At 43.6% G+C, this 23869-nt stretch overlaps 1 protein-coding gene across 5 annotated transcripts in view; it reads right to left on the bottom strand.

Annotated features, from left to right (window-relative positions):
• MEI1 (meiotic double-stranded break formation protein 1) overlaps nt 1–23869 on the bottom strand; it is a 237512-nt gene continuing 213643 nt past the window's right edge. For 3 of the 5 annotated variants that reach the window (XM_083156559.1, XM_083156562.1, XM_083156561.1), the window contains 4 exons: nt 14177–14283; nt 4777–4908; nt 4589–4692; nt 1–133 (listed from right to left, as the gene is read on the bottom strand). In XM_083156559.1, the coding sequence (XP_083012685.1) occupies nt 88–133; nt 4589–4692; nt 4777–4908; nt 14177–14283 (389 nt within the window). In that variant the 3' untranslated portion in view covers nt 1–87. Of the gene's footprint in view, nt 134–4588; nt 4693–4776; nt 4909–14176; nt 14284–23869 lie in introns of those variants that run through there. The other 2 variants (XM_083156560.1, XR_014454370.1) reach the window with 2 other exon arrangements.

Raw genomic sequence — 23869 nt, 5'->3', positions numbered from 1 at the left:
TGTTATTATTATTTTTCATTTACAGACATGGCGGCTGTTGCATATTATTATTTACTGGTATGAAATACTGTAGTGACATTTGTTGTTTTATTCTACCACATGTGACGGGTGCACCGCAGTAACATCTACACATCTGACAGGACTTGTAGTAAGGAAATTTTAGCAATACAACAGACAAAAATTAGAATATATGGTAAGGGTCATTTACAAACAGACTGTTGTATGGGAAACAATGTAGTGTACAATTTAGATCAATAGCTAAACAGGCAATCTAAAATAAAACAAAGTGCTCGATTAAGCAAATGATATAACCATCACTGTCCCTTTTCTATATATATAACCCTAGGTCAAGGACAGGTACTCATGGTACATCCTTGTATCGGCTGAGAACCGATATTCTGGATAAAGCGGCAGGGAACCGATGGTTAGGATGTATCAGCCTGGGAACCAATGGTCAGGATGTATCGGTCTGGGAACCAATGTCAGAATGTATCAGCCTGGTGTCACACCAGGCGGAGTTGGTGGAACTGGCGGGTGTGGTGGCACTGGAGATACAGCCGGGCGTTGAAAGCTAGAATGTCTGATATACTATTTATTCATGTAATGGAAGGCTGAGATAATCCTCGAAGAAGTTGAAGGGAATCGAGATATGCTTGAAAGACTTTAATGAGGGATTATGATACAATATGAAGGAAAGGGAAACAATAATGCAATTTAATCAAAAACAGTCTCTAATGAATTCAACGAAATAGCGCCTACTGGTGGAGACTTAGGAAAGACGAGGAGAGAATACTGAAAGACTTGATAGTTGAGAATTGAAGATACTGTGGATGCTGAAGACTTAGGGCCTTATTTTGGTTCATTCTTTCTGACAAAATCCTTCTTAGATGGGCAAAACCATGTGCACTGCAGGTGGGGCAGATGTAACATGTGCAGAGAGAATTAGATTTGGGTGGGGTTTTACTTCAAAGTGAGATCTATATTGCATTGTAAAAATAAAGCAGTCAGTATTTACCCTGCACAGAAACAAAATTACTCACCCAAATCTAATTCTCTCTGCACATGTTACATCTGCCCCACCTGCAGTGCACATGGTTTTGTCCATCTAAGAAGGATTTTGTCAGAAAGAATGAACCAAAATAAGGCCCTTAGTAACTGTGGACACGGAGAGACTTTGGTAACTGTGACTTTAAGAACTGCGGACACTGAAGACTTGATAGCTGTGAACACGGAAAGACTTTTGGTAGTTATGGCTTTAAGGGATGCCAGCATCGGGGTAACCTCCACAAACAAAACAGCCGACCAGGAGGATAACAGCGATTGGACAGCGGGCACTGCAAAGCACAGGTGACTGCGACCGTACCAGCGTAGTGAGAATAATCTCAGAGGCTCAGGACTGAAGCACTTAACACAGGTAAGCAACAAGAAGTACTGGCCCTGAGGCTGTGCACCTGATTTCTTTTAAGAGAGAGGACTGAACCATAGTGCAGTAACTAAGGAAACTTGGGGGGTTATTCTCGTTCATTCGGTCCTCCGTGCATTCTCACAGAGGACAGATGTTGCATGTCTGTGCATGCGCGTTTCTGCGCATGTGCAGACGTAGGGTGTGTGCACCCTCGGCAGGTGGGGGGTGGAGAAGGGCGGGGGGCGCCGGGCTGCTCCATGTCCATATGGGAACGCCCAGCGTTTCATGGGCAGTCCAATGAGAATGCTGGGTGTTCTCATGGTAATGAGGTGGTGACGCGGGTGCGTGGGGCTGGCAGCTGACATCATCGGATGTCAGCTGCCCACCCATATCCATTCCAGCTTGCACGCATATGGAAGTGACCTGAAAATCACTTTTATATGCGTGCACCTTCCACATCTTTTGATGGTCGGTAACCATAGAAAGTTGTGGGAGGTTACCCGCAGCATACGAATGGATGTTTATGCTAAACATCCATTCACAGCCTGTGTGGTCAAACCCGCACTGTGAGGGTTGGACGGACATTCGCCGGGTGGCGTTTGGTAGATTTGCAAGGCTGCGAATTCACAGCCTTGCGAATCAACCAAAATAACCCCCTTGGTCTGATGTGGTCTCCAACATGGCACCCCCCTGTACAGAGGACACCTGCTGAAACCAGAGTCAGCGGCATCCTGCACCAGCACTAACCTGAAACATTACAAGGTGACGGATGCCACCGCACCTAAGACACCCCGATCATTTCAATGTATAGATGTGAATGTATAGATAGGTAGATATACAGTGTTTTCATAGGTGAATCTAAGGGGTCATCCGAGGGTGCACTGGAGCACCCATTAGACCTAGATGCCACCTGCACTCACTGCGTCAGCCGGTCAGGGCCATTTTCGCAAGCCCAGGAGATGCTATCACCCACCTTCCATTTAAATAAAAACAGGAAAAATAAGGGGGGAGGGGCGAGAGGACCGCTTCTACTGGCTGAGCCATCCTCTGCATGGGCCCATGCTCCCAGCTGGCAGCACCTGAGGAATCAAAAGCGGTGACTGTGGCTGCTGCTTCTAGCTGGTGTCCCAGTGTACTCTCCAAGCTGTAGGATGGGCTGAGTTGGACTCCAGCATGTAATATCCCCTTGGCAATAAGCATGTAATCACCTGGCATCAATCAATAAACCCCTGACACGCATGTAACCCCTGGAATTAAGCAATAAACCTTGCAACAAGCATGTAGATAAGCAGCACTTATGTGGCACAATATTTAATAGCAATTACAGTATGTGGCATAATGTGCAATGGGCATTTTGGTGTAAGGAATAATGTGTAATGGGCATTACGGTGTGTGGTATAAAGTGTAATGGGCATTACGGCGTGTGGTATAAAGTGGAATCTGTGAAGACCAACCAGGAGCCAAAGGTTTTGCAGGAAGCTGCCTATGCTGTAATAGGCGTTACAGACTGGTACAATGTGTAAAGGGCATTACGATGTGTGGTTTAATATGTAATAGGCATTACGGTGTGCGGTATAATATGTAATGAACATCATGACGTGAAATAATGTGTAAAGGGCATTGCGGCATTCAGAATAATGTGTAAAGGGCATTATGGAATGTAGTATAATGTGTAATGAACATTACGGCGTATGGTATAAAGTGTAATGGAAATTATGGCTTGTGGTAAAAAGTGTAATGGGCATTACAGCATGTGGTATAAAGTGTAATGACCATTATGGCGTGTGATATAATGTGTAATGGGCATCTGCGGAGACCAGCCAGGAGCCGAAGGTTTTGCAGGACACTGCCTATGCTTCCAGCAATGGTCAGTTTATGAAAGTATATATATATATATATATACAGTGGTCGAAGTGGAAATTTTGAAGTGGGGGTATGGAAAAGTGAAGACTGCATAAATGCGTGCCGAAGTTACCGCACCATATACCCCATTCACATTATGCAACACTATAGTATACCCCTTATATTATCTAGTACTAGTGCCCCTTAAACATGTCACGCAGGATGAGTCAAATTAAATTTATGCCACAATGAATGACCGACAATTTATGATACACCACAATGAATGAGCCAAAATTCACATTATGCCCACTGAATGCAGGGACAGTGACAATGTGGATATAGGGACAGGGAGCGTTACAACGGGACAGGGAGTGTACACAGAGACACAGTGAAGAGGCTGTATGTGCATTGAAGCACTACTTACTTTTGACGCCTGCCAGGGCTCCAGCGGTAGTGGAGGAAAGCCGGGTCATTGACCACGGATGCAGCGGCAGCTTCAATATATGCAGTCCACCCAACGGGAGTGTGGAGGAAGGGGAGCCAGGCCAGCCACCACGGGTCTAGCAGCAGCGTTAAGAGAGCCGGGCCACCCAGCAGCTATGCGGTGTTGTGAGAAGGGAGGAGAGCTGGGCCACCTGCCATGGATCCAGCAGCATTGTTTAGAGAGCTGGGACTCCCGGTGGCAATGCGGCAACGGGTGGAGGGAGGAATCGACCACTGTGTATATATATATATATATATATATATATATATATATATATATATATATAGGATCCGATATGTAATCCCGGCGGTCGGAATCCCGACATGGGGGGGACGTGGAGCCACGCAGCGGGCCCGGTGCCTCGCTACGCTCGGCACGCTATTTTATTCTCCCTCTATGGGTGTCGTGGACACCCACGGAGGGAGAAAGTTTCGGGATTTCGGCGGTCGGGATTCCAGTGTCGGGATTCCGACTGCCGGGATCCTGACTGCCGGCAAATTGACTGCATCCCATCAATATATATATATATATATGCTTTAGCTAGGCTTAAACAGCTTTTGTTTACAGACTGTTCTGAATGTAAATTGTTTAACAGACGTTAGAGGGGAACTGTTACATGTATAACTGTTACATGTATAACACGGGAGTAGCTTGCGGGAGCGCCATCCCCACCAAGCCACGTCCCTTGCCATGATGCCACGCCCTTTTCACCGGGTGATGTCCGGGTTAGTTGAATCTGGGACCACCCATTTGCACTTTTCTAGATTCACCAGTGAGTGTATTATATATAACATTTTCATAATTTTTAACGTAACTGATTCCAAGAGATGTCCTGGAAACATAATCGAAAAGGATACGATATATTGCTGGAGGTTGGCTTTTGAATATCATCAATTTTTTTCAAAAGTACCTGAATGATAGATCGCATAGCTGGTACATCTGCTAACTTCTTGTTCTGTAACTGTAAAATGCAGAATAAAAACTAACAAAGTATAACATTTAAAAAAGAATAGCTGGGAAATACACTGTATGAGATCTGACTTACCTCCACCAAGAAAACCTGTAAATCCAGCACAACGGTATAAGGAATGTCTGATAGATTCAGTTTTGCAGCCTCATCAGTAATTTGCTTTATTTCATCCAGAGTAAGAATGTTCAAGCTCTCATATTTCACAAACTCAAAAGAGAAAAAGAGAGAAACATTTTTAAACTGAATTTAATTTGTCATACTTACTATATAACACGACCAGGCACAATGACATTTATACTGTACTGTACCTGCAGTTTTCTTTAAAACTTAATTTTAGTTTTTTTTTAATAATTAAAAAGTGCAATAAATTCATAAAATGTGGTTAAAAGCTAGATTGTGAAAGTTATTTAACATTTTTGAGTGAAATTGTAACTAGTCTGTGTTATATATAATTTGGTAATCTCAAATCTTTCTTAAGGTCCACACACACGGGGTGACTTTGCCCAGCGTGCATGGATAATGATGATGGGGAAAATCGCTGGGGTGAAAAATGCTCAGTGCATACACACTGAGCATTTTTCAACCTCTTTAACAATTTTTCCTGGGGTGGATGACTTTCCATAGCAGGACGCTATGGAATGCCATCAACTCCATTGCTCATCTGCTGGTAATACCAGCAGATGAGCAGCTGAGCATTTGATGATGAGGGAGTGCGCATTAGCGCTCACTGCTCATTGCCGCACCGCACACACTGAGCGGCTTTTGAGCTGAAAGGAGCTCAAACAAGTAAACTGAGCTGCTTTTGGCTCAAAGCTGCCCAGTGTGTATGGGCCTTTACTCAATTACTTAATGCACACTTTCAGTAGTTAAAATGGGAGAACTGAAATATATTATCCAGTTAAAGGATCTTCTTTCAGGTATGTAAATTCCTATCATAAAGAGGTTATTGGCAGTAATTGTTTTTGTGTGTTGTGTTTGATTGTTTTTTGAAGGTATTTGTGATACTGGATGTGATACAGCCTATAAGTATTATTTATTTTCAGTATTTACTCCTCCCTTTATATGTTAGGCATGTAGAGTTTAATCATAATCCCAGTGGGCAAGCATTCATTCTAATATCCTTTTTATTTCAATCCCCAAAATTGGGTTTATTCCCTTCAGTTGTTATGAGATGCAGTCCTATGCACCCATTTACAAACATGCTGTATTCATTCCGATTATAGATCCACAGGTTGCCTCAAAACATGAACTGTTGGTAGATCTTAAGGACAAGTTTGGCCACTGGTCTAATCTTTTTATCAGCTTTATCCAAATTGTTGTTATCTGATAAATGAAGAAACAAACTTCATAGGGCAAGTGACCCTGTGGCACATCTAATAGCACTTACCACCACAGGGTTACTTGCACTATGAAGTTTATCATGTATCTTATTACCTGCCCTTGTGGCCTCATCTATGTGGGTAAGGCCTAAAGAACCCTGAGAGTGTGGATGGCTTTTTATCGCTCTGCAATAAAAGCTGCCTTAACTAATGACAACAGTATTCAGCCGGTTGCCCTTCGCCATGGCCAAACACAGTGTTACTTCTCTTTGTTACATGATTATTGATCATTAACCTATCAATATTCTAGGTGGCAATCGGCTGTTAAAACACCTGAGACAGGAAGCGAAGTGGATATTCCGTCTACACAGGGGCGTAACTATCAGAGACAATGGAGGCTTCAGCTTCCAGGCTCCAAGCCCTGAAGGGGCATTTGCATGTAAATCAGCACCTGTGTGGTGCACCTGTAGTTAATTAATTGGCTCTATACAAGTAGCCCTGCTAACACCTGCAATAGCGGACAGGGTGGCTCCTGCCTGGTACCACTCAGCCTGTGCTGCAGCAAGCTATGCTGTTGGACTCTGCGATGTTACACACAAGTGAATGTTTTCACACTCCATATTTGGGGTGGGGGGTACCAAACTTCAACTGGCTTCCGGGCAACTGAGATAAACTTACACCCCTGCGTCTACAGACTATAGCTCCTAAAGAGTTAAATGAAATACAGGCTTGTACTGGTTTGCTTAAATTGCTTATAATACTTATGATCTTGTTATATATGATGCTTCAGGTGGATATTCATGTGGTTACTATACAGTGAGTCTGTATTTATATATGGGCAGTATATTTGTAACTTAACTTTATTGATATATTTAATACAGACACGCAGAATGAATATATATACTTGCATGCAGGAAGACTACACGAGTGCCGGACGCGTTCCCGACAGTCATTTACCTGACGTCGGGATCCCGACTGTCAAAACGCCGACAGTCAGGTGCCCGACGGCCATCGGCTATTTTCCCTTGAGTGTCCCCTGCTTGGGACACATCCTCTATGGGCCAAAAGAACGGCTCCTCAGCAGCGGCGAGATTAGCAAAGTTTGCGAGAGTGGACCGTGCACCAACCCCCCCCTGTTTATTCTTCACCTCCTTCACCTAACGTACAGATGCCCCCTGGTGCTTCTCCTCCAGTATCCAAGATGGCGGAGTCCACTGAGGTGACACTGGCACAGCTTCTCCAAGCTATTACTGATTCAGAAAAAACATTGTCTGATAAGGTGGCGGAGGTTAAAATTGATATATCTTTCATACGTCAGGATATGCAGAAGTTGAGGGATTGGGTTGGAAAGGCTGAGAATCATGTTTCTACATTAGAGGACACATGTGCACTCATCCCTGCCCGCCTCTCCTCACTGGAGTTGCAAATGTCAACATGTCAGCAGAAGCTGACCGATATGGAGGGGAGGCTCGGCAGGAATAACGTCTGCTTTGTGGGCCTTCCGGAGAAGGCAGAGGGTGCGGAGCCAGAATCCTTCCTTGAATCTTGGTTGGTGTCCTTGTTTGGCAAGGATGCCTTTACCCCTCAATTTGCAGTTCAGCGAGCACACAGGGTGCCTACGCGACCGCTACCCCCTGGTGCACAGCCACGTACATTCATTGCAAAGTTTCTTCATTACAAGGATCGGGACGCTGTCCTCAGACTTGCCAGAGTAAAGGGCCCCCTTGAATATGAAGGCCAAAGAGTGGCAGCTTTTCAGGACTTTTCGGTGGGGATCCAGAAATCCCGGTCACAATTTACCAATGTTAAGCAGCGGTTGCGCTCCTTGCAACTAAAGTACTCTATGCTCTATCCTGCATGCTTGCGAGTGGTCGCTGGCAACCAAAACCACTTCTTTGATTCACCACAGGCGGCGTCAACATGGATAGACACACAGCCGGCTCCCAGGGACCTTCCAACCTGAACTACTTTGGTGTTTCATCTCTGAGTTATGTTAAGTTAACTGCAGGATACATGCCTGTTCAATGATACTTCTTTTGAAAATGCTATATACGGGGTGTACTCTCCCCTGACCAGATATACTTTGGTCATGATCACCATGTTCTTTAGGTCATAGAAATAGTTGCCCCTTAGGGGTCTTGTTTGGTAGATTCGAACGACTCCTTAGTGGGGTCAGACTGGTTTTACTGTTTGGGTACAAGTATACCTATGTTTGGGTGGGTATGCTGGGTGGGTTGGGGTTTATTTTGTGTTATGTTTTTTATTTTTATTATTACATGTGTATTGTCTCCTTTTCTGTGTTTTTGGGTGGCATGTGGGATACGATGGTCTGTTAGGGAAACAATGTTAAATGTTTGCTTACTCCTGCTCCTCCCTCTCCATTCCATCATGATATGGTGAATGTTGTAGCGTGGAATGTCAGAGGTCTCAATGACAGGGTCAAACGATCTCTGGTAATGAACCAACTTAGGACACGTTCCCCGGGTATTGCATGCCTTTTTGAGACACACCTTGTAGGTAGCCGTGTGCTTGCTTTGAAAAAACCCTGGGTGGGATGGTCCTTTCACTCTGTTTTTCATCATAATTCTAGGGGTGTATCAATCCTATTCCACAAAAACACGGGCTTTAGATGTAAAAAAATTCAGATAGATCCAAGGGGCTGCTACATATTCTTGGCTGGCACTCTGCATGACTCCCCCTTCGTGCTATTAGCCATATACAATCCCCCCTCCCCCCTTATCGGCCTACTATAATTAATAAGGCCTGTGTGTTTATGCAGGACTTTCCCTCTTCCCCAGTTATATGTGTAGGGGATTTTAATGCAGTCATGGATGATTTTCTGGATAGGTGGTGACCTACTCTTGAGGATGGAAGAAGTGGGGCTATGTCCTTTTCTCGCCTTATTGCTGAGGTGGGTCTGATAGATGTTTGGAGGCTGAGGTTTCCAACTGCCAGATGTTTTTCTTGTGTTTCAAGTACCCATGGCGTTTTTTCACGTATTGATATGGCTCTTATATCTAGACGTCTGGTCCCCTCTGTCACTGCCATTGAGTATTTACCCTGAGGTGTTTCGGACCACTCCCCGGTATATCTGTTGGTGGAATTGGAGTGTCCTAGGGGAGCGAGATTTTGTCGCTTTAATCCTTTCTGGCTGACACAGATGGGAGCAGCTTCTGAATTGCTGGCAATGTGGGAGGAGTTTTTTGTTAATAATCCTGTAGAAGACAATGCTTCTTTGGTTTGGGATGCGTTTAAAGCGTTTCTGCGTGGCTCGCTAATATCCCGCATTGCTCAGTTAAAGATCTTTAGTCGTAGGACTGAGGCTGAATTGGAGAGGCGAAGTGCAAAGCTTGAACAAAAATACTTAACTTCCGGGCTTGCAGCTGATCGAGTAGAGTGGCTCATTGTTCACAAACAGTGGAATGAGCTGTTGCTGGACAAATCAAAAAGACGCTTGTTATTTCACTCCCATGACTTCTGCATTCAGGGTGACCGTTCTGGTAAATTCCTGGCTTACTTGGCCAGGGAGAGCCTTCCCCCTACCGTTGTGCACAGCGTACGTCAGGAAGATGGCATGATATGTACTGGAACCCTTCAAGTAGCAAACTCCTTTTATAATCATTTTAGGGGTGTGTATAGATCCCATGTTACTTACACTGATGTGGAACTAACTGAATACCTGAATAATATCAAGGTCCCTAGCTTGAGTGCGGACTCTAGAGGTTTATTGGATGTCCCTCTCACACTATAGGAGATAGAAGTAGCAATAAAAGCCTTTCCTAATTCTAAGGCCCGGGTGTAGATGGAGTCCCTATTGAATTATACAAAACCCATGTAACATTCTTTGCTCCCAGACTGCTCTCCCTTTTTAATAGGCTGCTGGAGCAAGGTTCCCTCCCTTCCTCTATAGCGGAAGCGCTGATATTTTTAATTCCAAAGCCTGGAATCCATTGTCCCCTGACTCCTTTGGCCCATCTCCTTGCTATCCACTGACATTAAAATACTGACCAAGTTGTTGGCTATACGTTTAAATGCTGTAGTTCTAGAATTGGTGCATGCCGATCAGACTGGCTTTATGCCTGGTAGGTCGATGACCCTTAACTTGCGCCGCCTTTTCACCTATTTGCATTGGGCTGGTGAGGGGATGGACGATGCTGTCGTGGTCTCACTCGATGCGGCCCTCGCCTTTGACTCTGTGGAGTGGGCCTACTTATGGGGTGTTTTGACAAAATGTGGGATAGGACTGAATTTTTTGGCTTGGGTTAGATTGCTATATTCCTGTCCTGCTGCTCGGGTAATGGTCAATGGTTTCACCACAGACTCCTTTTCCCTGGGAAGGGGAACCAGGCAGGGGTGTCCTCTGTCTCCCCTTCTTTTTGCTCTTGCGGTGGAACCACTGGCATATTATATTAGAGCTTCCCCATTGATTGAAGGGTTCAAGATTGGGAGTAGTGAGGAGAAAATTGGGCTTTATGCCGATGATATGATCTTATATCTGACTTATATGACTTCTTTCCTGCCAGCACTTCTTACCCTGATGACGGAATATGCCCGTTTCTCTGGGGCGGGAATTCATTGGGATAAGTCAGTGGTATTTCCTCTGTTACCCACTACACAGCAACCCTCACTCTATAATTATCCTCTTCATTGGTGTGCACAATTTAAATATTTGAGTATACAGGTCACCCACTCTCCCTCTGATTTTATAGCCTTTAGTCTGTCCCCGCAAATTGATTCACTATGCCAGAGAATCCGCGTTTGGCAGACGCTTCCTTTATCGGTTACTGGCAGAGTGAACCTCGTTAAAATGATTATTCAGCCAAAATTTTTATATATTTTACAAAACTCCCCTGTGTTTATCCCACTCTCCCAATTTAAACTTATTACCCGGGATATTGTCTCCTTTATCTCGGGTGGCAAACGCTCATGAATAGCGGTCAGAACTTTATGTAGGTCACGATATGATGGAGGTCTGGCACTGCCTGATTTGCGATTATATTACTTTGCGGCTCAATTAGCTCAGTTGGTGGAGTGGGTTAAACCTGTGGACTATGGGAACTTGGCAAAGAAAAAAGAAGCAGCGCTGATAAATATCAAATCCACATGTAATTAATTTAATGATAATTAAACATATTAAAATGCACAATAGTAAAACACAAATACATGAATTTATGTAAAATCAATTGAATGGACCCAATTTGAATAGTCACCAAGTTTGGAGAATGGTAAGTCCTGCTCTGATCTTAATAAAGAAATGTGATGGAGTCCGTATTAGCCAATTGATGGTATCCTATAGATGTTTGAAGTGGACTCAACCGATGGCACAGTTGGAATTAGCCGGATCGGGAGTCCTCACTGCTGCGAGTGACAGGTGTCCATATTATGAATGGCATGAGACTTCCAGGGGTGAGGTATAACGATCAGATGTATCAGCAGGTGAGACAAGTCCTTCGGTGTAGATGGGTATCTCCACACCTTGACAAAGCAGTGAGTGAACTGCGAAACGCGTTGGTGCTTGCCCTGTGGACCCAATTTTTTCCTTAAGGAGATACCCATCTACACCGAAGGACTTGTCCCACCTGCTGATACATCTGATTGTTATACCTCACCCCTGGAAGTCTCATGCCATTCATAATATGGACACCTGTCACTCGCAGCAGTGAGGACTCCCGATCCGGCTAATTCCAACTGTGCCATCGGTTGAGTCCACTTCAAACATCTACAGCAGGCATGTCCAACGTTGGCCCTCCAGATGTTTTGAAACTACACATCCCAGCATGCTTTGCAATAGTTTTAGCATTCTCTAATAGCAAAACTGTGGCAAAGCATGCTGGGATGTGTAGTTTCAAAACATCTGGAGGGCCAACGTTGGACATGCCTGATCTACAGGATACCATCAATTGGCTAATACGGACTCCATCACATTTCTTTATCAAGATCAGAGCAGGACTTACCATTCTCCAAACTTGTGACTATTCAAATTGGGTCCATTCAATTGATTTTACATAGATTCATGTATTTGTGTTTTACTATTGTGCATTTTAATATGTTTAATTATCATTAAATTAATTACATGTGGATTTGATATTTATCAGCGCTGCTTCTTTTTTCTTTGCTATCTTTACCCATTTGGGAGCTGACTACTCCCTCAAGCAGCAGCTTATTGACAAAATTGACTCTGGATAAGCGCTCTACACTAACTTAGGTTAGTCCTTTTTCTCTTTTTGGACTATGGGAACTTGCCTACTACTCTTTTAGGCAAGGTGGGCTTACCTTTTTCACCACTACAATTTTTACTAGCGCGCACGCCCCTGGCCACACTCCCCCCCCCCCTTTTTGAAACAGGCTCGCCGAGTGTGGCTGGCAGTGGGGGCTCTATTGGGCAACCCGGTGCTGGACTCCTGTTCCCCTATCTGGAAAAATAAAGATTTTCCTGAAATCTATAAACTAAAGGCTGGTCCAGATTGGACGTCTTTTGGAGTATCTGAGATTGGCCAACTTTTTCATGATGGGACACTAAACTCCTTTGAACAATTGGTATCTATATTTGCAATTCTGCGCCATTACTTTTATAAATATCTTCAACTTAGACACGCGATAGGTGCACAATGGGGGGGGGGATGTCCCTGAACTTGTGGAATGTCCTGTCTGTGCAATGATCAGTAAGCTGCCAAGCCAGAGGAGAGTTTCTGCTCTGTACTCGCCTCTTCTGACCTTCTCTGCCACTGACCAATTGGGTACTTTGCGAGCTAGATGGGTAGTGGATATAGGGCCCATTGAGGATGAAGATTGGGCTCATATGTTGGGCTCCCCTAGAGGTGCCACTGCGTTTGCCAGGTTCCCACAGATCCAATTGTATATCCTACATAGGGTTTACTGGACCCCACACAGATTAAGACGGATGGGTGGCACCAGGTCTGATGCTTGCCTTAAGTGTTTGGGACCTGGGGCTGACTTCTGGCATTTGCTGTGGAGCTGTCTGCGGGTACATTCCTTTTTGGACACAGTGTTAGCGAGTGTTAGAGTCATGGGGGTACAGGTGCCACTCTTTAACCCACGTATCTGTGTTTTTGGTCTGGATCTGGAAGATCTTCCTAATCATCAAAGCACATATGTTAATAACCTCCTCACCCTGGCCCGAGTATGTATTGCTAGAATCTGGATGAGTCAGGCCCCCCCATCTTCTAATATGTGGATTGTGCTTGTCAATACCACTATAACACATGAGTGTTTCATGTATACCAAGCGGAATTGCCTGGGAAAATTCATCAAAATCTGGGATTTATGGAAGACTTCTGCACTGTATCTACAAGACTCTTGCCCGTAATTCACCTGTACTGCTATTTGTATGGTTAAAGTTAAGGACCTGTCGCTCAAACCAAATGCCAACCCATATGTTTTATTGTCAATTACCTATACCTCCTGAACTCCAATATTAAATTGTAATCATATACTCTGTATGCACAGTATTACCTGAATAATGCATCACACATGTAATGTCTTTTGTTTAAGTTTTATTTTTCTTTGTTTGTATTTTTCCAAAATTCAATAAAAAATACATGATTAAAAAAAAAGTATACTCCTCTCTCTGTTGGTCCGGTGCCGGCAGTGCATTCGCAAAAATCACTGAGTAAATGACACAGTCATTTTCTGGTGATTTGCGCAATGTAGGTGTCCTTGAGAACGTGGCATGGGCGCCATGTCCCCGGAGATCTGTGCACAATGTCAGATTCTACTACAATGCCGGAAATGAGGAAGCCCAATCAGAGCCTGAACACAGGCTCCCTACTCTCTTAAAGCCCCTCTGACCATAGCTATATTATAAAAAAAATAGCTTTGATCGATTTTGCCATCCCATTAGGACTACTGCAATAAAAGAATGATGCAACTGAATTTAACAAATGTTGTATTTAATTACATTTTATATTAAAACTGTGACTTCTGCCTTTTTCAATGACTGCCAAGATAATATTCTCTCTTATTTAGATGACACATCTTGAGATGTGTTCAAATACAGGTATATATCTTTTTGTACTTTATTCAATGTACAAATGCATCCACTCTAAATGCGCTCATTAAAAGTTTGTTATGGACAAGAGATACATGAATCTCATGAGATGACTTCTGCAACTAGGATGTTTTAATTATCCACTCACCAATGCCATGAAACGAAGAACACCAGGCTGTAAGTAGCCATTTTCCTTGCAATTTAAAAATACAAGAAGCAAAGATCTATTCCACGGTTGTGATGCCACATGAAAAGCTAGGCAAAGAGAGGTAGACCATTTATTAACTAGTACTTTTCTAACTAGTACCATCACACAATTGACACTTCTTTTCAGTGTAATGAATTTATAATATGTATATATATATATCTCTTATATATTTGGCTACATCTGTCACTCAAAGTGTGTCTGACTCTCTAACGCTGGGTGGAGCCTCTGACTCACATGACTGACTCACATGACAGAGAACCAGCCCAGCGAGACACCCTCTGCCTCCCCATGTTACCAAGCAAAGACACAGCTACTCACCAGACACACCAGGTGAGCACCCTCCGCCGCCCCCCCTCCAGCGATTCGCAATTCGTAGACACCCACCACCTCCCCCATTCACAGCAACCCCACGATCAAATGGCACATGCAAAACACTGACATGGCAACGGTCGACAATGAAAAAGGTTGACATGAGTTTTTGAAGATTTATTTTTCACTTTTTGAATGTTTTCATATTCATTCTCATGTTTTGACATGGACACCAATGAAGTGCGATTTGCAGCACACCCCCTGCAATTCGCGACAACTCCCGCGATTCACGGCCCCACCCCGTGACACCCCCCTCCTGCGATTCGCGGCACCCGGCAACCCACCCTCCCACGATTCGACCAACCCCCCGGGCCCCCCCTCCCGCGGTTCGCGGAACCCCCTGCGACCCCTCCAACCGCGATCCCCCCTGACCCCCCTCCTGTCATTGCGGCAACCCCCGCCCCTGCGACCCACCCTACCACGATTCACTGCAACCCCCCGCGCCCCCCCCTCCCACGATTCGCGGCACCCACACCCCCGCGCGACCCCCCCTCCCGCAATTCACGGCATCCACCCACGACCCCTCCTCCCGTGATTCGAGGACACCCCTCACCTCTCCCCCCCGCGCGATTCACGGCAACCCCAACGGCAACCGCAGGATTAAATGGCACATGCAAAACACTGACACGGCTATCGTCGACAATGAGTTTTTGAAGATTTATTTTTCTTTTTTTAAATGTTTTCATATTTATTCTCATGTGTCGACATGGACACCAATGAAGTGCCACATTTATGTCAACATTTACATGTGTTGACCTTTCTGTGTTGATTTTTACTTGTGGCAATTTTTTCCAGTGACAACTATGTGCACGTCAACCTAGACATTATAAACCAAGACGTTGTATAATATAACATATACTGTAGGTGTTTTAAGTCAGATCTTTTACTGCTACTATTACTGTTTATGTAAATGCATTCTGAATGACAGCAACATCCTACCATCCTTCTACAAGAATATATAATCAACTAGGTAATTCATCGCGCCCCGTAAAGCCCCTCTCGCAATTCGCGGACCCCCGCGCACTCCCCCTCCCGCGATTCACGCCCGCCTCCCACGATTCACGTCACCCCCGCGCACCCCCCCGCCCACAATTCGCAACCCCCCCTCGCGCGATTCACACACCCTCCCACGCTTTGCGGACCCCCACCCTCTCCCGCGATTCGCGGACACCTGCGCCCCCTCCCTCTCTTGATTCACGGCACTCCCCGTGCCCCTCCCGCAATTCACGCCACTCCTAAGCCCCTCTTTAGTCCCCTGTATACTCACACACCCCTATCACTACCCAGCTTCCTGCTCTCCTGAACCGTAACTTCCACCACTGGGGAGTCGCTGACGCTGTTTTGCCCACATGCCCATATCATGCCTCCTGCTCTCATGCACCCTAACTCCCACCCAGTAGGAGGAGACACACATGGTGCATAACAAATATCCACACTGGCAAAATACAGGAACGTTTGGTGTTTAAACCGCAGGTCACTCACGGCTACCACAGGGAGAGATCTCCAATTTACAGCGCTTGGCAGATTCCTTCAGCGACGGGCAGCTCAGCGGCTGCTAGCATCTTACGTATCCTGCTACTTGGAAAAGTCAGTCAGGCCACGCCCCTATGCTTTCCTCAAGGACTTCGTCAGTGGGGTGGCCTGACTGACGCAAGGCCGGCTTTTTATCTGCCCCTCCACGTATAGGAGAGCACAAATTTGCATATAATATGTTAATACATTGTGGGAGTTTCTATAGTGCTTCCCTCCTTCACTATACAATGTGAGCATTTTAGTTTGCTCAATTGTTTCTTTTGTTACTCAGAGTTTTATTTCTTATATTTTATATACAATAGTTCATCCTAGGTTCAAATGGGAATATTTTTGGATTGGTATATTATGTGAAGATTATATAGCAATATTGCTATTTTGGTCTGCAGCAGATCAAATTGCTACCAGAATTTTAGATTAGTTCACAAAAGATCAGAAAACATGTTAAATAGAACCAATGGTTGCATAATGAAAGTACTGTAAAAACAATGGTTTAAAAAAGCTGCTTACAGAAAGTACCAGAAAGAGAGAATATAGAGATGTTTGGAGGGATAGTGGGGTCATTTAGATGTGGCCACTGCAAGATGTGCCCTAGAATGCAAAAGGGTTCCAAAACCTTTTCAAATAGTAATGGTTCCACGCAGTACAAAATAAAAAGTCTAATCAATTGCAATACATCATACACTATCTATGGCCCTTATTCTGGTTGGTGCGGCCAGAGCCGCACACGGGGCTCCGGCCGCACAAACCAATCCCCGCCCACCCTACGGATCGCCACGGCCGTCCGTACACGGACGGCTGGCGATCCGCATAAAAATGGTGGAGGCGTACGCCTCCACCATGGTGGGAGCTGCCCCCTGCATTCGATGGTCGTCGACCATCGAAGGCAGGTCCGCACGCCGCGGCAGCTCCCGCAAGCTGAGACCACACGGACAATCGTCCGTGTGGTAGCTTGTATGGGGGCTGAAAGCTGACATCCGGCGACGTCAGCTTTCCGCCCCCATGAGTTGCGTCATGGCCTCATTACCATGCATACGCCCCGCGTTTGCATGGGAACGCCCATGAAACGCGGGGCGTACACATAGGGAAATGAGGGCATGATGCCTCTCACGCCCCTATACGCCCCCTTTGCGGCGGACGAAATACGTCTGCGGCGAAGGGGGCTGCACATGCGCAGATTCACCTCTGCGCATGTGCAGAGTAAAAACATCGGCGGTACGGCCGCACGCGGGCCGTACCGTCCGAATTAGAATAAGGGCCTATATGCTGATGTGCCCGTGTGGCCTTCAGTATATAGGTAAGACAAAAAGAACTTTAAAAAAGCGAATGTTGGAGCACGCAAGAAACATAAAGAACAAAGTGAATAACCATAGTGTGCCCCGACATTTCGCGCAATATCATAATAGTGATCCTACTACTCTGATTTTTAAAGGAATAGAACATGTTGAGGTTGATAAAAGAGGTGGAGACAGAGATAAAAAGCTGATTAAACGGGAAACATTTTGGATTATAACCCTCAACACCCTAATACCGAATGGTCTCAACGAGAATTATGAAATCACCCCCTTTATATAGATAAATTGAAGAATCCTCCAATATGAACCTTTCCTCTTTTTTGTATACTATATGTCTCTCTTGTGTCTGTGTGCTCAAACTACCTATAACCTTGTCCAGCTAATGCTGCTATGTGTGAAAATAATGATTTTTAATGTGGATCCCAAATAAGTGAATTGTTAGCCAAATTGTATAATGTGTAGGGTCCTGATTGTTTGGTGTACAGGTTCCACATCAGGGATTTATTACTCTACTTGCGTATAATACCGCTTATAATGCTGCTTTATTACGACCTCTGCAAAATTTAAAATATCTTTTATCTCTATCCTCCAATAGACAAATTAATTGCCAAATTGCTAAATTGTATAGTGTGTAGGGTCCCGATTGTATAGTGGGCAGGGCTCTGTGTGAATAAGATTAGTGCACAGATTCCTACAGTGAGAATTTACCCTTTTATCCCGCATCCACATTGCTTATAATATTACTTAAACATTACCTCTGATTGTATGAAAAATGTATCAGATAATTTTTATGTCTGCCTCATAATAGATAAATTAATTGCTAAATTGTATAGTGTGTAGGCTCCCGATTGTATAGTGTGTAGGGCGCGGAGTGACTAAAACTTTGTGAAGTGCCTCCCACTTTCATTATGCAACCATTGGTTCTATTTAACATGTTTTCTGATCTTTTGTGAATCTAAAATTCTCGTAGCAATTTGATCTACTGCAGACCAAAATAACAATATTGCTATATAATCTTCACATAATATACCAATCCAAAAATATTCCCATTTGAACCTAGGATGAACTATTGTATATAAAATATAAGAAATAAAACTCTGAGTAACAAAAGAAACAATTGAGCAAACTAAAATGCTCACATTGTATAGTGAAGGAGGGAAGCACTATAGAAACTCCCACATTATATGCAAATTTGTGCTCTCCTATACGTGGAGGGGCAGATAAAAAGCCAGCCTTGCGTCAGTCAGGCCACCCCACTGACGAAGTCCTTGAGGAAAGTGTAGGGGCGTGGCCTGACTGACGCTTTTCCAAGTAGCAGGATACGTAAGGTGCTAGCAGCCGCTGAGCTGCCCGTCGCTGAAGGAATCTGCCAAGCGCTGTAAATTGGAGATCTCTCCCTGTGGTAGCCGTGAGTGACCTGCGGTTTAAACACCAAACGTTCCTTTATTTTGCCAGTGTGGATATTTGTTATGCACCATGTGGTTTTAAGTCCACCACTGAGGACTTTTATGGTACGGTTAATGTACTAGTGATAGTTGTCACTATTATTCATTAAGAACTTTTATATGTTTTGACAATACTACGCTTTTGGGCTCCCCTTCTTGTTCTTTGTTTGTATGTATATATATATATATATATATATATATATATCAGATAGTCCCACTGTCGCTGGCGAATCCGCTCCAATAAGACAGGCGGCACTCCAACGGTACAGGTTCAAAAAAGTGCAATTTTTATTTCAATAAGCCATTGCCATATTTCAATAAGCCAGTGGCAATGGCTTATTGAAATAAAAATTGCACTTTTTTGAACCTGTACCGTTGGCTGATTCGACAGCGACAGTGGGACTATCTGATATTACTAGCATCATCTAGGAAGGCACCTCGGACCATCATTATCTTCAGCAGGAGTGCCGATCTCCAAAACGTGTGTATACCTGTAGAAAAGTGGGGTCCCGTGAAGGGGGCTGCAGGCTTAAATGCATTGATCAATTCATGAACCAAATCCCCACTATTTATTATCAGTTAACTTAGTGTGTGCAGAGCCCCTACAATGTCATATATATATATATATATATATATATATATATATATATATATATAAATATATATATATATTAGAGAAAGTACTGTAAGTAGCACTCCTCAGACTTCCAGCTTAATAAAACGTAGTCCTTTATTAAGGTATTGCCCAACGGCGTTTCGGGGCGTACCCCGTCTTCAGGGACAAGCAGACTGCTTGTCCCTGAAGACGGGGGTACGCCCCGAAACGCTGTTGGGCAATATCTTAATAAAGGACTGAGTTTTATTAAGCTGGAAGTCTGAGGAGTGCTACTTACTTTCTCTATTGTGATTGGACTACATCAGCCCTAAGGAGGCACCCCAGCAAGCTTTGATATTTGGAGGTGGTGAGTGCTGGCTGTATCTCTGCTATATATATATATATATATATATATATATATATATATATATAGATAGAGGTGTAGGCCTGGCACTCCTCCAGCAGTACAGGTAACCCAGGTGCCTTCAGGAACAGAAGTACAGGATAGTGAAGAAACAACAGCGGCACTCTGGGGATTTTTAGAAAAAATATATTTTCAGCAAAAAAAAGACAAGAGGAACCCAAACCGCGCACACCGATTTAGTTGCGGCACCTCTGAGGATCCCCTGTTAGACAGGACCCAGATTTGGTTTAGAGATAAAGAAAGTGTGGTTCAGAGTGCGCTACCAAGAATTAATACACAATTGTAAAAAAACAATATAATTTAATAAAAAAGTGCCCCATGGGCAGCATATAATACACAAAAACGTTTTTATTGCAGCATATGTTTGTCAATTTTCCAGATTTATGTTATTCCAATGATGAAACAAAGAAATAAGACACGATCTGCGTCCTCATCAGTAAGAGCAAGCTGTTCATTTTCAGCTCTAAATAGCAACTACCTAAATACACTACCAGCTGAGAACCCTATTGACATCTATCGACAATTTATCGTATGCGGAAAGAGCCGCCCTACGATCACTTAAGAGCAACAAACAAATTACCATAAGGCCGGCGGACAAAGGAGGAGCTGTGGTGGTCCTTAACACTATTGACTACCATATTGAGGCGACACGCCAATTGAACGATGTCAATACATACAGGGTATTGGATGGTGACCCCACAGTCACTTTTCAGTCCCGGGTCAAAACCCTATTGTCTGAGGCCCTAGCCAAACAATAGATTAACCAAGACCTGTTTAACTATTTAATGACTGAATTTCCGATTTGTCCTATTTTGTATTTAATCCCCAAAATACACAAAACGCTTGATAGACCCCCTGGCAGACCCATAATATCTGCCAGGGGTTCATTATTCTCTAACATTACCATTTACTTAGACAGTTTTTTGCAGCCATTGGTGCAGAAAACTCAAAGTTACCTCAAAGATACTGCAGATTTTATAGCCAAAATTACCAACATTCCATATAACAACCAACATCTATTAGTGACCATGGACGTAACGTCCTTGTATATAGTTATTGCTCATGAATTGGGCCTCCAGACAACTAGGGAAGCACTCTTGTGTAGCAATCAAACCAATCCACCTATTGATTTCCTAATTGCTCTATTGGAACTTACACTTACGTGTAATTATTTTCGATATGCTGATCGATATTACCTCCAGACTGCGGGTACCGCTATGGGTAGCAATATCGCACCCTCATATGCCAACTTGGTGATGGACAAGTATGAGAGCACCCATATACACCCGCAGTTTGGAGGTAAAATAGCATTTTACCACCGATTTATAGACGACGTCTTCCTAATCTGGAATGACACCCAGGAGTCCCTGCAGGAGATGTTCCAACATCTTAATACACTTGACTCACCAATAAGATTTGCTGCCGATGGTGGTTATGGCCATAGGTTATACCGCAAACCAACTGACCGAAACACACTTTTGAGATCGGAGAGCTTTCACCCAGTAGGGCTGAAACGCAATTTGCCTATATCTACGGGTATTGCGCAACAATTCAGACCCTCAGACTGCGGAACTGCAATTACAAGAAATGGTCCAACACTTTCGCCATAGAGGCTATGAAAATTCAATTATCACCAACTGCCTATCCAAGGCCAGAAAAATATACAGTACTGGAAACCAGAGGCGGAAAAAACAAGTGAGTGACCCATTTGTAATTACAACCACCTACAATACAGCCAGTCGTACACTGCAGAAAAATATCAGGCAGCATTGGCACATTCTAGCTACTGACCCTGCATTTAAAAACAAGCTCCCAAACAAGCCCCTCATCAGCTACAAGAGAGGGTGCAACCTAAAGGACCACCTCATGCGACCACAATTGACACCAACTGACACGAAAAGATCATGGCTAGCCACCCCAAAATTAGGCTGCTATAAGTGCACCGGATGCACGACGTGCAGAAGCATGAATACTGGCCCCACATTCCATCACCCTTACACGGGGAGGAAGATAGAGATACGACATCGACTGTCATGCACCTCGGATCATGTAATTTACATATTGAGCTGCCCATGCTCCATGATCTACGTTGGCAAAACCACCTGCTCGTTTAGACAACGAATGGCGAACCATCAGTCCTCTATCCCAACTGCACTACAAACAGGAGCAACAGATAAGCCAGTCGCCAGACACTTTCTGACTGAAAAACACCCCCTATCTTCACTCCGCTGTATGATCATTGATAGAATCCCACCACCACCTCGAGGTGGCAACAGGGCAAAAATGCTCCTAAGGCGGGAAGCAATGTGGATTTTCAAATTGGACACCATTTGGCCGCGTGGCCTGAATGACTCCATTCATTATAACATCATTTTGGAAGACTATACAGGTGAACAAGCTACCCCTTGGACCAATATAACTTGTTAGCTTAGGTATATGTCTTTGCGGAATAACCTATGGTCTAATGTAGTTTATGTAATGCATATATGTAAATAAGCCCCCTATCCGGTATAACCATATGACTTATCCATTTCTATGCATGTTTTTTTTATTTATTTTTTTATATAAGTTTCCTTAACATTCACATTTTTACACTTTATTATTATAATTTCTTTAATTTTTTTCACAATATTCACATGTTCTTATATTAAATGTAATCAGGTTACATAAATGTCAATATGCTCCTCAGAGACCCGATAAGCAACACTATTTAGACACAATGAGTACTGTACTATACAATAGTAACTGTCTTTTGGCCATATATTAAATATTTACATCAAATAACTATATAGCATATCGCTATATAATACCTATTGTCCTTCAGTAATTTTAGATTATAGCTAACTATAGACTGTTAGCTTATAACGCGAGTTGCGTTCCATCTCTGCGTTCCATACACTGCCCGGACACTTCCTGGTCCGGACAGATAACACGCACTTCCTGTTAGAAGTCTATCATGCACAGACTACATTGCCCAGCATTCAGTGCACACAGTATCGTCGCCTTAGCATTTCCGCTGGCATGCGTTCCATTTAGCGCTCCAGCTGGACGCTGGTGACCCTGAATATGGACAGATATAATTAAGGTAAACCCCTCTTATTTACTCATATCTAAATAGCGCTAATCATTGCTGGATAAATGTAAATGGTGTTGCTAGATTAGATGCACTCGATACTGCACAGAGTGTGAATAAATATATATGAAATATTTTATTACTGTTATGGTAATTAATGGGCATTAACTTCCGGGTCAATGGGGAGCATAAATATCCATGCTGTGGTATGTTTCATTACTCTTGACAAAGGTCCTAGAGGTGGACCGAAACGTCGACCGCACAAATGTCTGCCATGCTGCCTGATTAAAAACATTTTTTTACTGCAAGACTGGTGAGTGACTCCTGCTCCATACTCGTGTATCTATATTGGACCACTCCTTGGCCCTTTTTGGAATGTCACCCCAGCAATTATTATATCTGAACATGCAAGTGCCAGCCATCTGGTAAATATTTATATATATATATATATATATATATATATATAGATATATATATATATGGATCCAATCCTGCCGGCACTCTGGAAATAAACAGCTTGCCCCGGTGCTATAAACAAATCTTCATACAGCAACTCCAATGAAAGAAGGCACTCAGGAAACAACAGTATAAGTAAACACAAAAAAACGTGTATTGATGAGCTTTCGGGGTTTGACCCCCTTCCTCAGAACACAACTACAGCCTGTAGTCGTGTTCTGAGGAAGGGGGTCAAACCCCGAAAGCTCATCAATACACGTTTTTTTGTGTTTACTTATACTGTTGTTTCCTGAGTGCCTTCTTTCATTGGAGTTGCTATATATATATATATATATATATATATATATATATATATATATATATATATATATATATATGTTATAGTTTTTAATTGTCACTTCTAGGAATATATATCAGCGTATCACATTCAATTAAGAGCAGGCTCA

The sequence above is a fragment of the Crinia signifera genome, chromosome 8, assembly GCF_055691185.1.
Source record: "Crinia signifera chromosome 8, ASM5569118v1, whole genome shotgun sequence".
Lineage (NCBI taxonomy): Eukaryota > Metazoa > Chordata > Amphibia > Anura > Myobatrachidae > Crinia > Crinia signifera.
This window is presented reverse-complemented; position numbering and strand designations above follow the sequence as displayed.